The sequence below is a fragment of the Trachypithecus francoisi genome, unplaced genomic scaffold, assembly GCF_009764315.1.
Source record: "Trachypithecus francoisi isolate TF-2019V2 unplaced genomic scaffold, Tfra_2.0 Lachesis_group11, whole genome shotgun sequence".
Taxonomy (NCBI): Eukaryota; Metazoa; Chordata; class Mammalia; order Primates; family Cercopithecidae; genus Trachypithecus; species Trachypithecus francoisi.
In genome coordinates this window covers 8,296,518-8,311,582 of record NW_022681456.1, presented here as the reverse complement: position 1 = coordinate 8,311,582, position 15,065 = coordinate 8,296,518, and the positions used below count along the sequence as shown (strand labels likewise).

At 52.5% G+C, this 15,065-nt stretch overlaps 1 protein-coding gene across 7 annotated transcripts in view; it reads right to left on the bottom strand.

Annotated features, from left to right (window-relative positions):
• SCARB1 (scavenger receptor class B member 1) overlaps positions 1–15,065 on the bottom strand; it is a 120,068-nt gene that overhangs the window by 81,787 nt on the left and 23,216 nt on the right. For 4 of the 7 annotated variants that reach the window (XR_004439501.1, XM_033220135.1, XM_033220137.1 and 1 more), the window contains exon 1: positions 10,776–11,148. The exons of 2 other annotated variants lie outside the window; for them this stretch is intronic. Coding sequence is in view for 4 of the 5 variants with exons in the window: in XM_033220135.1 (XP_033076026.1) it covers positions 10,776–10,901 (126 nt within the window). In the remaining variant the exon portion in view is untranslated. Of the gene's footprint in view, positions 1–10,775; positions 11,149–14,212; positions 14,365–15,065 lie in introns of those variants that run through there. One more of the 7 variants, XM_033220133.1, reaches the window with a different exon arrangement.

The following is a 15,065-nucleotide window of genomic DNA, read 5'->3' as shown; positions in this document are numbered from 1 at the left end:
TAAACTCAGGGAACCTGGCTCCAAAGTCCACGCTGTGGAGGACCCCCACTGGGGCCTCTCTCTGCCTCAGCCCAAGGTCCTACCCTAAGCGGTCCTCTGACATGGACAAAGGTCTCCAACTATGGAATGCAGCCATGAACGAGACAGATATAGTCTCTTTCCTCATGGAACTCACACAAGTGGATGAGATAATTTCAGAGACTGTTAAGGGCTCAGAAGGGAATAGCATGGAGTGGTTATAACACAGATGGCACAAGCCAGGCATGGTGGCTCACGCCTGTAATCCCAGCACTTTGGGAAGCTGAGACAGATGGATCACCTGAGGTCAGGAGTTCGAGACCAGCTTGACTAACACGGTGAGACCCCATCTCTACTAAAAATACAAAATTAGCTGGGCATGGTGGCGCATGCCTGTAATCCCAGCTACTCAAGAGGCAAAGCTGGAGAGTTGCTTGAACCAGGGAGGAGGAGGTTGCAGTGAGCCAAGATGGGGCCATTGCCCTCCAGCCTAAAAACCACACAGATGGCACAGACAGTGGACATGGAGGGCAACTGTCCATTGAGTGTGGTGGGCAGTCAGGGGGTGTCTTCTTCAAAAGGTTACATTTAAGCTTCAAAAGTTTACATTTAAACATAAAAGAGGAACCAAGCATAAGAGCCAGAGGGACAGAAAGACGGTCCAGGCAGAAGGAAAAGCAAGTCCAAAAGCCCTGAGCCAGGACAGCGCGTGACGTGTTGGAGGAAAAGGAAGGCCTGTGAGGTTGCAGTGGGGTGAGAATGCTGAGTTGAGATGGGCAGGGCCCGTGAAAATGAGGCCTACAGCTTTGATACCAAATGCAGGAAGATTTTATTCAGCTTCGTGAAATGATCTGATTTGCATAGGGTTGTTTTGTTTTGTTTTGTTTTGTTTTGTTTTGTTTTGGAGATGGAGTCTTGCTCTGTCTCCCAGGCTGGAGTGCAATGGTGCAATCTTGGCTCACTGCAACCTCCGTGTAGCTGGAATTACAGGCACATGCCACCATGCCTGGCTAATTTTTGTATTTTTAGTAGAGACGAGGTTTCACCATGTTGGCCAGGCTGGTCTTGAACTCCTGACCTCAGGTGATCCACCCACTTCGGCCTGCCTAAGTGCTGGGATTACAGGCATGAGCCACTGCGCCCAGCCCAATTTGCATGTTTTAAAGAGCATCCTGGCTTTGATGGGGAGAAGTGACAACAGTGTGGTAGGAATCAGCGGAGCAAACAGCCCCATGAGGACCCTCCAGCGCCCACTGGGAAACAACGGTGGCAGCTCGGTCTGGGGCGATGGCCGTGGCAGGTGGAGGAGTAGGTCCCACCCCCCTGCACAGGACCACAACCTGCGAGTGGTCACGAACCATCCTTTGAAACAACCCTTGTCTTTTAAACATCCTTTCAATAAATATTTGAGAACCTGAGATTATGTGCTAGGCATCGTTCCAGGGGCTTCAGTCAGCTAGGCATCGCTCCAGGGGCTTCAGTCATGGCAACAAACAACACAAAGGTCCCTGCTGTCATGCTCCGACATTCTCATGGGGAGAACTAGACAATAAACAATCAACATGCTACACAGGGAAGTCCCAGGGTACCTCAGTGGCTGACAGGGCCACAGAGAGAAGCAGAGCGGGTAAGAAGGGCTGGGAGCACAGGGGGATGAGGGGGAATCTACATGATGCACAAACAGAGTTGGGGGGTCTCCGTGAGCAAGTCAGAGCTGAACAGAGACCCACAGGAGATGAGAGGGCTTGTGTCACGAGAGAGCTAAGGCGATTGGGCCTGTGGGGCCGAGGAATGGCCAGGAGGCCATTGTGCAAGGGAAAAGGGAATGGGGACGTCGCCAGAAAAGTGGCAGGGGTGGATTGCACAGGTCCTGGGCTGGGTTAGGACCTGGCTGTGACTCCTAGGGGATGGGTCTGGCCATGTCAGGGCTTTGAGCAGAGGAGCTGAGCTAAGTGCAGTTTTGATGGGCTCCTGTGGCTGTTTATTGAGAAACCCCACTGGGGAGCAACGGTGAACACAGAGAGGCCAGTGAGGAGGCGGATGCAGGAATCCAGGGGAAAGGTGATGGTGCCTTGGACCAGAGGTGATGGCGCCTCGGGCGTGGTAAGAAGCACTTGGAACCTGGGTATATTTAGATGAAGCCATAAAACTTTCTGACACGTTCGTTGAAGGAAGTGGAGAGAACAGTCAAAGCTGAGTGCAAGATGTTGGCCCAGGCAACTGGAAGATGGGGGGGGAGGCTCCTGATGGAGTGGGAAGCTAGTGGGAGCCACAGGTGTGGCCAGGGGTGATGAGGAGCCAGCTGGGACAAGCGTGAGCTGCCTTTGACCCCGAGTTGAGATATGGATGCCATTGGATGCTCAGGGGTGGGATTCAGGGGAAAGGTCTGGGCCCAGGGATACCAATTTGGGAGTAGTCAGGACAGAGATGACATTCAGACGCGAGGCTAGAGGAGCTCACCCCAGGGCTGAGGGATGAGGACACACAGAAAGGATGCCCAGGGCTCCACCAGTAGGAGGCAGGAGGCCAAGGAAATGAGGAGGCATCAGCAGGCAAGATGAGAGCAGCCAGGAAGGCAGGAGGAAAACCCAGATAATGGAGATTTAAAGAGCCTCAAGGGTCCTTCTAGAAGGTTCCAGAGAAGGTGGAAGGAACTTCACGCAAAATGTCAGGAAGCGAACAAGGTCAGGCCCCTCCTGTTCCTTCCCCCTCCCCAGCACAGGCAATCAGTGAACAGGAAGAAACAATGGAGTGGAGGGAAAGAAAACTAGAAAATTAAGACGGCCATGCCTTGGGCCATGAGGCTTCCTGGAACCCTGGGCCTGGGGAGCTTCAGAGCAGGCGGAGTGGCTCCATCTCTCACCCAGGCTCTGGGGGGAAACTCGCCCCACACCTGCAGGGAGCCAGCCCCTGGGCCGTTTAAGGGGGCCAGCGGAGCCCAAAGTCACATTCAAACGGGGAGGCAGACGAGGTGAATAAAAGGGATTGTTTTTGTTTTGTGTTTTTGATTTTTGACCAAGCCCTAGTGTTGAATTCTCCACACAATTACTGTGTTTGTGGTATCAGAGCTGCTGGCACCTCCCGGAGCAGAAGGCCTGCACGGAACACTCCTCCACACACTCCTCCAGGCCCAAGACGTAAACCACAAACTCTCCGGGTTCAGCCTCGCAGGGAGTGGCTTATGGCCTCAGGGGCCTCTCTTTTGCTGACCACAGACATGGAATCACCCTCTGGACACTAAGGAACCTCCATGCAGGACCCAGGGATGACAGTGCCAACAAGCCTGCAGCAAATCGCCACTGGGACCAAGACTCATCCAGGAAAAACACCTTCATGGAGCAAGCCCTCCACGGGGTGGGGCGGGGGGACTCACTTCCATCACATTTGCTAGAAACCGAAAGCCAGGGTAAGGCGATTCCAGGTGGCTGAGCTTCACCACGTTCTGATTGATCAGGGTGCATCTCCCGCTGGAGGTACAGCAAGTACTGGCCATTCCAGGAAGGGACAGGGAATATTTCCTGGAAACCCCGGGTGCCGGTCCTGGCCCTGGAAAGGCCAGACAACGGCGGGACACATCAACCTGTATGTGCAGACACCAACACACATGGACGTGCATAAACACGCGTGTTCATGTGTGTCCGTGTGCGTGTACAGACACGCCATGTGCGCCTGCGTCAACAGATGTGGGCACATACCAACAAAGGCGTCTGCACACACATCATCATCATGTGGTCACACATCAAGGCAGGCATGTGCATGCCTACACAGGTGTGTGTCACTGTTTTCACCATCAACACGTATGTACACGCACCAACACACATGTGTGCAAACACACACTCATGAAGACAGGGAGAGGCAAATCTACCAGGAGCAAATAAACTAGACTCAGGCAAACTAAAAATAGCCCCTGTTTTTCAGCCGTCGCCAGGGAGTAAGTTGAAGTTGTGTCTCACATGCCAGAAGGAGTAGGAAGTTCAATGGCAGGAAAGAGGAAGAAAAACAAAACAGAACTGGCACACACCTGTGATCCGAGCTCTCCTCTGAGGAGCCACCTCCCCACCCGTGACCAGTGATCAGTTCGAGGGCTTTGTCCCATGCGTCCAGACATGGGGGTCCTACAGGAAACGCCCAGTAGCTAGAGACACTGGACCTCCCTCACTGGGAGCCCTGGGCTAGGAAGAGATGGCCTCCCCGGGAGCCTCACTTGGTGCCTGTGATTGAAGAACACGTCCCTGGTCTCAGACTCCCCCCAGAAGGGAGAGGCCAGGGTGCACTCTGCACCAGCAAAGTTTGGCGGGGTGATTATCAGGACAAAGGCCTCGAAGGGACCCTGCTGTTCCCTGGCGATACACAGAAAAGGAAGGGGCAGCCCAGGAAGACATTGTAAGAAGGGCCCCCCCACCGCCCACCTTAAGCATGCAGTCGACCTGCTCAGACACCTGGAGAACCGGGAGGACGCAGTCTGCAGAGGCCGCTGGGACCGGCTGTGGAGTTGAGCCCCCCAACTTGAAATCCTGATTCAACCACTTGGAGCTATGTGACACGGCGCAAGTTACTTTCCGGCTCTTTGCATCCATTTCCCTCAATAAAACAAGACACAATAGTACCTATTTTAGATACTAAAAGAAATAATGCACATAAGCACTTAGAACAGTGTCCAGCCACAACGAGTGCCCATTGACTGTTATCTCTCATGATCCCCCATCTTTTAACTGATTGACAAAGATTTCCCAAAAGGCACAAACTCAGGGACAGTCGGTGCCGTCCCTGGCTGGCCCTGGTGCCTGGGCTCCCTGAGGCTCACTGTGTGGCTCTGGCTGAAGGAGGCAGGGGTGAGACAAAGAGCCTGAGGCCAGGGCTGGGGGTCGCACATGCCTCATTCATTCTGTAACCTGACTGGTGAAGGGTTGGCAAGGAGCTCAGGTGCTGCTATGGCCCTCAGGGACGCTGCAGTGACAGTGATGGGAAAGCCCCTGCCTCAGCAGACACAGGGGTATCAGGAAAAAAGCATGCAGGCAAAGATGACCTAAGGTTTTTGCCTCTACCCCTGGGGAAACAAATGGCGGTGCCGTTTATTGAGACAGGGACCATGGGCGGGGGCAGCCCAGCAGCAGGACAAGGCAGCCGAGGTTGAGTCCAACTAGAAAACCAACTTAAAGACAGCAGAGGGGACCCAGGTTCTCTCCTGGACATGGAAGAAGGCCATGAGGCCTATCATTGAAGATGGCGGTCTTGGAAAATGGCCCCTTCCCTGCAGCCCAGCTGCAGTGAGGGGCCTCTCCCCACGTCCACCAGCTAGGCCTTCCTTGGAGGACCAGAGACACACGGGAACTTGGATGTGTGCCCCCCAGGACCTGAACTGGGCCTTCGTTACTCACCCACATACTTGAGCACAGCTGCACGCCAGGCTCAGATCCAGGGAATGGGAGCAAGAGTCCCGGTTCTCACGGCATCTGCCTCTGGGACAGACAGACACCTTCATACACACACACACACGTGCACGCATGCACACACACACATACACACACACACCAGTGAGGTCACTTGGGGCAAATTACTCTCTTCATCTTGTCTCCTTAACGGTCACTGATGACAAGTCGTATGTCATGGCCCTCTGCAGGGGCTAAACGAGACGATTTTCACAAAGGTGCTTTGCACCCTGCCTGGTGCACAGTAAGCCACCCGTGAGTGGATGCTGTGAAGTTCACAATCGCGGCCCTCAGTGTGTCCGTCCAAACACCTGTCTCCAATCCTCCCCACTGGTGGAAGGGAGAAGAAATGGGTCGCACTTCCCCAAAGCCTCTCCAAGCAACCTCAACCACGGGGCCCCTTTGCAGTGTGCCTCCTCAGTCTGTGTGGCGCATTCATCCGGCCAGTCTTTGGGGAAAGCTATGTATCTATTCATTTGTAATTTCTTTTTTAAGAGATGGGATTTCACTCTGTTGCCCAGGTTGGAGTACAGTGGCACAAACACAGCTCACTGCAGCCTCGAGCTTTTGGGCTCAAGAGATCCTCCCACCTCAGCCTCTCGAGTAGCTAGGACTATAGGTGCATGCCACCATGTGCCAGCTTAGTTTTTTTATTATTATTATTTTTGTAGAGATGGGGGTCTCACTATGTTGCCCAGGATAGTCTTGAACTCATGGGTTCAAGTGACCCTCCCACCTCAGCCCTGTAAAGTGCTGGGATTGCAAGCGTGAGCCACCATGCTTGGCCTTGTAATTTTTAATCAAACACGTAGCATGTGGATACATTTTCTTTGTTAAAACAAAAAATAGGAGCATTACAGATAAAGTATTAAGTTTCCTTTGTCCACACCCCCAGTGTCCTGCCTTCTCTCATGAGAGTATCCACTTTGGTTAGTCTCACCTTTCCCAAACTTCAACATTTACGTATTCTAATATTAAGCCATTGAAAATAATGGCAGGGCACGGTGGCTCACACCTACAATCCCAGTGCTTTGGAAGGCCAAGGCAGGAGGATCACTTAAGGCCAGGAGTACGAGACCAGCCTGGGTAACACAGTGAGACCTTGTCTCTACAAAAATAAAAATAAAAACTGAAAGAAAATATAGAATATTGTTTGGTGGGTTGTTTTTTTTTTTAACATAAATAGTACCAGAGCTTTTTTCAATTAGTAAGTAGTAAAAAAGTAATTACTTTTTTTGATTAGTAATTAGCTTTTCTCAATTATGGCCTACCCATGCTGAGACATATATCTAAGTTTCTTCTTTTTTTTTTTTTTTTTGAGACGGAGTCTCACTCCATCACCCAGACTGGAAGGCAGTGGTGCGATCTTGGTTCACTGCAACCTCAGCCTCCCAGGTTCAAGCTATTCTCCTGCTTCAGCCTCCCGAGTAGCTGGGATTATAGGCATGCACTACCATGTCCAGCTAATTTTTGTATTTTTTAGTAGAGACGCGGTTTAGCCATGTTGGCCAGGCTGGTCTCAAACTCCTGACCTCTGGTGATCTGGTGAATAACGAAGACATGGTTCAGATCCCTGGGGGCACACATCCAGGTTCTGTGACAAGGACAAAGACATGAAATGTGGACAAGAAGTCATTCTTAAGAAATTCAGTCTAAAGAAGCAGGCCAAGGGGGAAAAGATGTCAACTAGTGTGACAATATCCACATCTTCACTCCAGCTCATCATTGAAGACGGAGGCCTTGGAAGATGACCATCCCTTTTTTGCAACCCAGTGAGGGGCCTCTCCCCACGTCCACCAGCTGGGCCTTCCTTGGAGGACCAGAGACACACGGGAACTTGGCTACCAAAAAATGGTAATGATAAATCAGTAATCACCAGTGATGGCAGAGACAGGGGAAGTAGCATAGTCCCATACCTTGTGAGTGGCTGTAGCAACAGAGCTGCGCAGAGGGCAATTGGGCCATAATCTTCAAAACTCAAACTGAGCACACCTGCTCCCAAGGCCCCACTTCTAGAAATCCACCCTATGGAAATGTTCATGAACCTCACGAAGAGGGATGTGTCGGGATATCGCTGTCATTTGTGACAGAGAAAATGATCAGTCGGAGAAACAGGTAAACAAGTCTATAACCATTCAAAGGAATACCAGCAGTGATGAAGGAAAACGCGGGGTACATTTATTGCTGAGACATGGAAAATTTTTCAGATAATATCTTTGAATTGAAAAGCAAATTGCAAGATAATTACACATGTTCAAGTTCATTTGCACTTAGTTCAAGTTATGTAAAATATATGTATTGATATGTATACATACAGGCTCTTGGTACACAGAAAAGGGTCTAGAAAGATCCACACCAATGATGGTGATAATAGCTGAGGAGGAGAATAAAATGGGGGAAACTTTCTCTTTTTCCTCCATTTGAACTTTTTTTACGAGCAATTATTCATATATTTTATAAAAAGTCGTCCCTCAGTGTCAGAGGGGAATTGGTTCCAGGACCCCCATAGATACCGAGACCTGCAGATGCTCAAGTCCCCGACATAAAATGCTGTGATATTTGCATATCACCTATGCACATCCTCCCGTATTCTTTAAATCATCTCTAGGTTACTTATAATACCTAATACGATGTAAATGCTATGTCAATAGTTGTTATACAGTATTGTTTTTATGTCTATTTTTTTTGTTGTATTGTTATTTTGGGGGGATTTTTTCGGAATACTTTCTTTTTTTTTTTTTTTTTTTTTGAGGCGGAGTCTCGCTCTATCGCCCGGACTGGAGTGCAGTGGCCAGATCTCAGCTCACTGCAAGCTCCGCCTCCCGGGTTCACGCCATTCTCCTGCCTCAGCCTCCCGAGTAGCTGGGACTACAGGCGCCCGCCACCTCGCCCGGCTAGTTTTTGTATTTTTAGTAGAGACGGGGTTTCACCATGTTAGCCAGGATGGTCTCGATCTCCTGACCTCGTGATCCGCCCATCTCGGCCTCCCAAAGTGCTGGGATTACAGGCTTGAGCCACCGCGCCCGGCCTTTTTCTGAATACTTTCAATCTGCAGTTGATTGAATCCATGGATGCAGAACCTGCAGACACAGAGGGCCAACTGCAGGGACTCCTGTCACTAACCAAAAAGCATATTAAAAAAAATCAAAGCACAAGGCCTCCCATTCAAGTTGCACACAGACTCATGCAGCCAAAGAAAACACCAGCAGGCAGTCCCTGCTTATGCGCGTGTCTCTCCCACCCTGTCCCCTGAACACAGGCTCTCTTCTTCCACGCTAAGGCACTTGGCCGCTGCTCCAGCCTGGGCGGTTCCAGAAGTGGCCGTCTTGGGCTGGGCGTGTCTTCCTGTCTTCACGCCACTCGGCCCCAGACCAATAGCCTTTGGGATATCCACAGAAGGATGCTGGGAGGCTCCTGCTCAACTTTAAGCCAGATGCTCCTAGCTCCAGGACAATTGAGGACAATGTGGTTTTCCTCTTTAGAAGCCCGGGAGCTCTGAGTGGGGAAATTTGGTGGTGCGTGCATGTGTGGTACACGCACACACACAGGCACACACATCCTACTGACATCCTTAACCTGATGACATCCTGAGAAAGAAAACACCTTGAAATAAGCCCCCGAATAACTGAGTTGGCGAGACTCTTTACCTGGCATAAATCCCACCACCCCCACACTCCCAAAGCAAAAGACTAGGTGCTCACTCACAGCACAGGGTCACATGCTCACACTGCCTGAGTGACAGTCCCTCTAGGGACCCTGCATACACACTGTGGGGTCCTGGCACTGCAGCAGCCATAAGGCTGTCACTGACACACACGTTTCAGTATGAGTAGGCCACAGAAATAAAACTCCCAAAGTGTAACAGAGAAAGACTCTGAGCTGTCATGGGGAGGAAGAGGCCATTCTGTTGCTTTTCCTGCCATCCCCAGAGACAGTGTCCCCCTCCACCGGGACCTCTTTGCAATCAGACTACAGGCTTTGACAGGATAAGATTTGAAAAATCAAAAATAGACACAACATGGCCAAGATGCCCTAGACAACTGCTCACCCAGAGACCTTGAGAGAGGCCACATGTTGCTCCATATTTAAAGCCAGCTAGCTGGGTCCCAAGAAGTGGCAGCCAGATCTAAGCAGACGTATGCTTCATTCATTCACTCATTCATTCACTCTGTAAATGAAGGAACAGACATGAAATGTGGACAAGGAGCCGTTCTTAAGAAACTCAGTCTACAGAGGCAGGCCAAGGGGGAAAAGATGTCCATTAGCGTGACAATGTCCACATCTTCACCCCAGCTCAGCATCTGGCTGGAACTTTGATAACAGTGAGCCCCAGTTTCCCCTTCCCTCCACTGCAGGTGCTGGCTCCAGGGCTTCAAAACTCTAAATGACTTTTAGCTCAAATGTGATACTCTGCAATCTCCAAGTCCCTCCCTAACTCCAGGCTCATTCAAACATTGGCACCCAGGGCAGAGTCTGTCCATCTGCAGACCAGCTGACCGCCTAATCTGTCTCCCTGGTTGAAAGGGCAATAGTGTGGATCAGAGGAAAGACCTCAGGCTGCGTGCACTCAGAGGACCTTGGGCTGGTGCCTGTCTCTGCATGAATCTGGGGAGAAAAGCGGCTTATAGTTTCCAGACTGAATCATGAAGGCAGTGAGCAGGGAGAACAGGGTCGCGCATTCTACCTCCTGGAAAGGGTTCTTATGGGGGGATTCTGGGCAGCGGAGGATGCTCAGCTGAGCACCTACCATGTGAGCTGGGCACCCACGTGGGCCTCACACAAGGTTCCTGTCCTCCCGGGCTCACAGGATACAAGTAAAGTGCAGCTCTAATTTTACCAGACCCCGCTACCGGCTTCTGTGAAAGCAGGCGTCGCACTCGGGGGCTCCTTCGGGCGGCACCACGGAAGCAACCCGTCCACACTCTTGATTTGTCGTGGGCGCCCAGACCCTTTGGGGGGGGGTCAGGCCTCCGGGTGGGCTCCCATCCAGGGCTCCCCAACCCTGGCCTGCGCCTCCAACAAAGCCCCTGGGTTCCCCTTTTGCCTCCCAGCCTCAGTCTTGGGAGGTGAGGGTGGTGGAGAGGCGGGCAGCGGCCCCCTCCCGATGCACCTGGCCTCCCTCGTGCTCTGCGGCCCGGGCGCCGATCCCGCTGCGGTCGCCCACCCACCGCAATGCTTATGCGCGTGTCTCTCCCGCCCTGTCCCCTGAACACAGGCTCTCTTCTTCCATGCTAAGGCACTTGGCCGCAATGCGCGGGTCCTCCTCGGCGCCCAGAGCTCAACAGCCCGGGTCCGTGCGCGGACAACGCCGGGGGCTCCCTCACCCACCTTGAGGACCTGCTGCTTGATGAGCGAGGGCACCATCACGATCATGACAGCGCCCAGCACCGCGCACAGCAACCCCGCGACGCCCAGCGCCGCGGCAGCCCAGCGCGCTTTGGCCGGGCCGCCCATGTCTGCACGCCTGGGGCCCACCAGCGGTTCGCAGGGCTCCGCGCCTGGCAGGAGACGGGGACGGCCACAGAAACGACACAGGCGGGGACTCCGGGCACTCGGGCCGCAGAGGCACGGTGGATCCGGGACGGCAGCGCACGCAGGAGCAGCCCAGCAGGTGGCCAGTGGTTTTATGCCCCATAGCCGGCGCCGCCAGACCGCCCCCGGGCCTCCTTGGGCTCCAGAATTCCGGCGGCAGGGGCGGGGCCTGAGCGGTCCGGGGGCGGGAGAGAGGCGGAGCCGGGGCGGGGGCGGGGCGGGGCGCTGATCGGACGGGCAGGGGGCGGGGCCATGGCCGCCAAGACACGCCCCGCTATGCTGCAGCTGACCCCACGGCCTCGCTTCCGTTTTGGGGCGGGAGCGGAGGAGGCCTCGTGGTTGCTGTGCCAAAATGTCTATGGGGCCTGAGTCCATCACCCTCTTGCTCCCTTCCCCTTCCTCCTCCCCTTCCCCCACCTATGTCTCCCCTCCTCCCAGCTCTCCCCTCTGAGCCTCTCACCCTTTCCCTCCTCCTCCCCCTCCTGTATCGGGACCATCATCAAGGTTGGTCACAGTGATTAGGACTTCGCCAGCCCACCCAGGAACTCCAAAGCCCTTACAACGATCCACATGCCCCACCACCACCTCATGGACCCTCATCTCCCCAGTCCATCTCCAGCCTCACTGTCCCTGGAAGAAGCCCCGCAGGCTTCAACCGCAGGGCCTTCATACACCCTGCACAGGCAATTCTGTTCTCCCAGGTATCCACCTGGCTCTATCCTTCATAACGTTGGTGCCACCATCACCCTATGACTGAGCACCCCCTGGCAGGTTCACATTCATTTGCATCCTTGCATTCTGACCATGTGCTCCAACTGGCATGCCAGCCCCTGAGGCAGGGCCCCCCACTCGTCCTCAACTCTAGAACGTGGCCTGGCAGGGAATGCCTGCTCACAGTAAATATTCTGGAATGAATGACTGAGGAGTCTTCTAGGTGCCAGCCCCTGTCCTTAGTGCTTTGCACACAATGGCTCCATTTTACAGATAAGAAAACTGGGTGGTGGCTCACACCTGTAATCCCAGCATTTTGGGAGGCTGAGGCAGGTGGATCACCTGAGGTTGGGAGTTGGAGACTAGCCTGACCAACATGAAGAAACCCCGTCTCTACTAAAAATACAAAACTAGCCAGGCATAGTGACGCATGCCTGTAATCCCAGCTATCTGGGAGGCTGAGGCAGGAGAATTGCTTGAACCCGGGAGGCGGAGGTTGTGGTGAGCCAAGATAGCACCATTGCACTCCAGCCTGGGCAACAAGAGCGAAACTCCACCTCAAAAAAAAAAAAAAAAGAAAGAAAGAAAAGAAAACTGACGCACAGGGAAGCTTAGTTAACCCAAACCGAGTTCCCGGTTTCTAATGAAGAGGGAAATCAATGATAAGCACGTGAGCAAATGAATGAAGGATAATTGCAGGCAAGTGCTCCAAGAAAACAGAACAGGCCCGGTGCATGGTGGCCCACAACTGTAATCCCAGCACTTTGGAAGGTCCAGGTGAGGGATCGCTTGAGGCCACTAGTTGGAGACCAGCCTGGGCAACATAGTGAGACCAGTCTCTACAGAAAATTAAAAGATTAGCCAGGCATAGTGGCATGCGCCTGTGGTCCCAGCTACTCAGGGGGCTGAGGCAGAAGGATCCCTTGAGTCCCAGAGTTCAAGGCTGCAGTGAGCCCTGATCTTACCACCACACTCCAGCCTGGGTGACAAGAAGACCCTGGGAAAAAGAAAAGAAAAAAAGAAAGGAGAGAGAGGGAGGAAAAGAAAACAGAAGAGGGTGCACAGCAGCGGGCTGGCACTAAGTGGCAGTTGCCCTTAGATGGGTGAGTGTGTCCCTGAAGCCCTCCACATCCCCCTGAAGTCCTCCCCCACACCCCACCTGGCCTGCCTTCTGGTCCTGCAACACTGGCCCCACCTTGAGTTTTGGGCCCCTCACGTAGGCCAGTCCCCTCATTTTCTGAATGAAGTTATTGAGAGGACAAGAGACTTCTGGGTTACACAGGGACAGGAGGGTGGTGTCCCCAGCACCTGGGTAAGGCAGGCTCAGTCCTTGAATGCTCTGAGGGAGACTTTCTAAACCTCTTACTTAGCCCCAGAAGAAAGCAGCCTTCTCCCAGGGCCATCCTTAAGCAACATGTCTTGGCCTGAAGCAATATTTACGGAGCATCTGCTATGTTCTGGTTAGACAGCTTTGCCTGGCACTGCCTTCCTCTAAGGAGGCCGCATATGGTCCAGTGCCCCAAGGGGCAGGGCCCAACTCCTGAGGGAGGTCAGAGTGGCTAGGGTGAGGCTATGGTGGCCCAGGGGGACAGGTTCAGAGAAATCCAGGCTCTGGGGTTTCCCACATTGGAGTCCTAGGGCAAGTGGTGTGGACCTTTCTGTGCCTCAGTCTCCTCATCTATGAAACAGGGATTAGAAGAGCCGCTTTCCAAGGGCTACCGTAAGGATTAAACAAGTCAAAAACCGTGCCAGTGCTTAGAACAGTGCCTGGAATGTATCAGTGCAACTGAGCTGGGGGCTGTCATTGTTATTTCCAGGACCTACATGACCTGGCTCCTGCCCATCTCTCTGCCTCCATTTCCTGCCGTCTCCCCCATTGTTTCTGTTCATTGAGCGTCCCCAGCTTTTTCTTGTGTCAGGACCTTTGCACTTACAGTTCCTCTGTCTAGGATACACTTCTCCTAAATCCGTCCATGGCTCCCCACTCTCCTCTTCCGGGCTCAGCTGAAACCTACTCCTCAGGGAAGCCTTTGCCGTTGCATCTGTCGAGAACAGGAGTCCTAGCCCACTCTGTCAGGCCACCTTGTTTTCTGTGAAATGGTCTCATCTGTTTACTTGTTCATCTCCTCCAACTCCCAAGAGACAGAAGCTGACCCTGTTTCGCTTATCGATGTAGCTCCGGCACCTGGAAAAATGCCTGGCACATAGCAGGTACTTAATAAATACTTCACTCAATCAGCTAATTAACTCATTTATTAATCAATCAAGTAACTGATCAATTGATTAATTAATATCACTTCATTGAATTCCTTAAGGCCTTCAACAGCCTTCAGCTGTGCAGTTGCCTTTTCTTAAATGACTTTTGTAGTTCTCAGAAATTAGCCAGTTAACTAAAATCTGTGGTCTGCCTGGCCCTGACACCCTCCCCCACTTCCTTGATACTGACCTGCCTTGACCATCTCACTCAGTCTGACTCTGATTCATGACCAAGTCTTCAAGGTCCAAATGTACGTGGTGCTTACCCAAGAAGGCTGCAAGGCCATGGTTGGAGAGCTCTCATGTCACGCCATGCTGTCACTCAACGAGAGAGAAGGGCAGAGATGACAGGGTGCTAGGGCACGTGAGCCACCTTGGCCTTGCTGAGGGGAGCCACTTCCGGTGGCAGAGAGGGCAGCTTAAGGAGGGAAAAAAAGACTTCGTCATGTTTGAGGGAGAGGTCTTGCCCTGGGGAAAGTCAAAGATACAGAAGAAAAGAAAGAGTACTGATAACAAAACATGATCAACATGGTGTCACGGGGCTCCTGGAAAATCAAGTCAGATGCTTTTCCTCCTCTGCTCAGCGTCCTCTCATGATCAAAGATGGAGAATGAGTGCAGGCAAAGACCTGGAGGGGTTGGAAGCCTCATGAGGTGCTTGTGGGATTGTAAAATGGTGCAGCCTCAAAAGGTAAACATAGGGGTCCCCTAAGACCCAGCAGTTCCACTCCTGGGTGTGTGCCCAGGAGAAAGGAAAGCGCGTGTCCACATGGAAGACTGGATGCAAATGTTCACAGCAGCCAAGCAGTGAAAACAACCCCCACTCCCATCAGCTGGTGAACAGGCAAATAAAATGTGGCATAACCACACACTGGAATATGACTCAGCATGAAAGGGAATGAAGTGCTGACGCATGCTACACCATGGATGAACCTTGAAAACACTGATAAGTGAAAGAAGCCAGACACAAAGGCCACATATATGATTCCGCTTATATAAAAATGTCCACAGTAGGTAGATCTGTGCAGACAAAAAGTAGACCAGTGGTTGCCAGGGGCTGGGGAAAATGAGGAGTGACTGTTACAGGTTTGGGTTTCATTTTGGAGTGGTGAAAATGTTC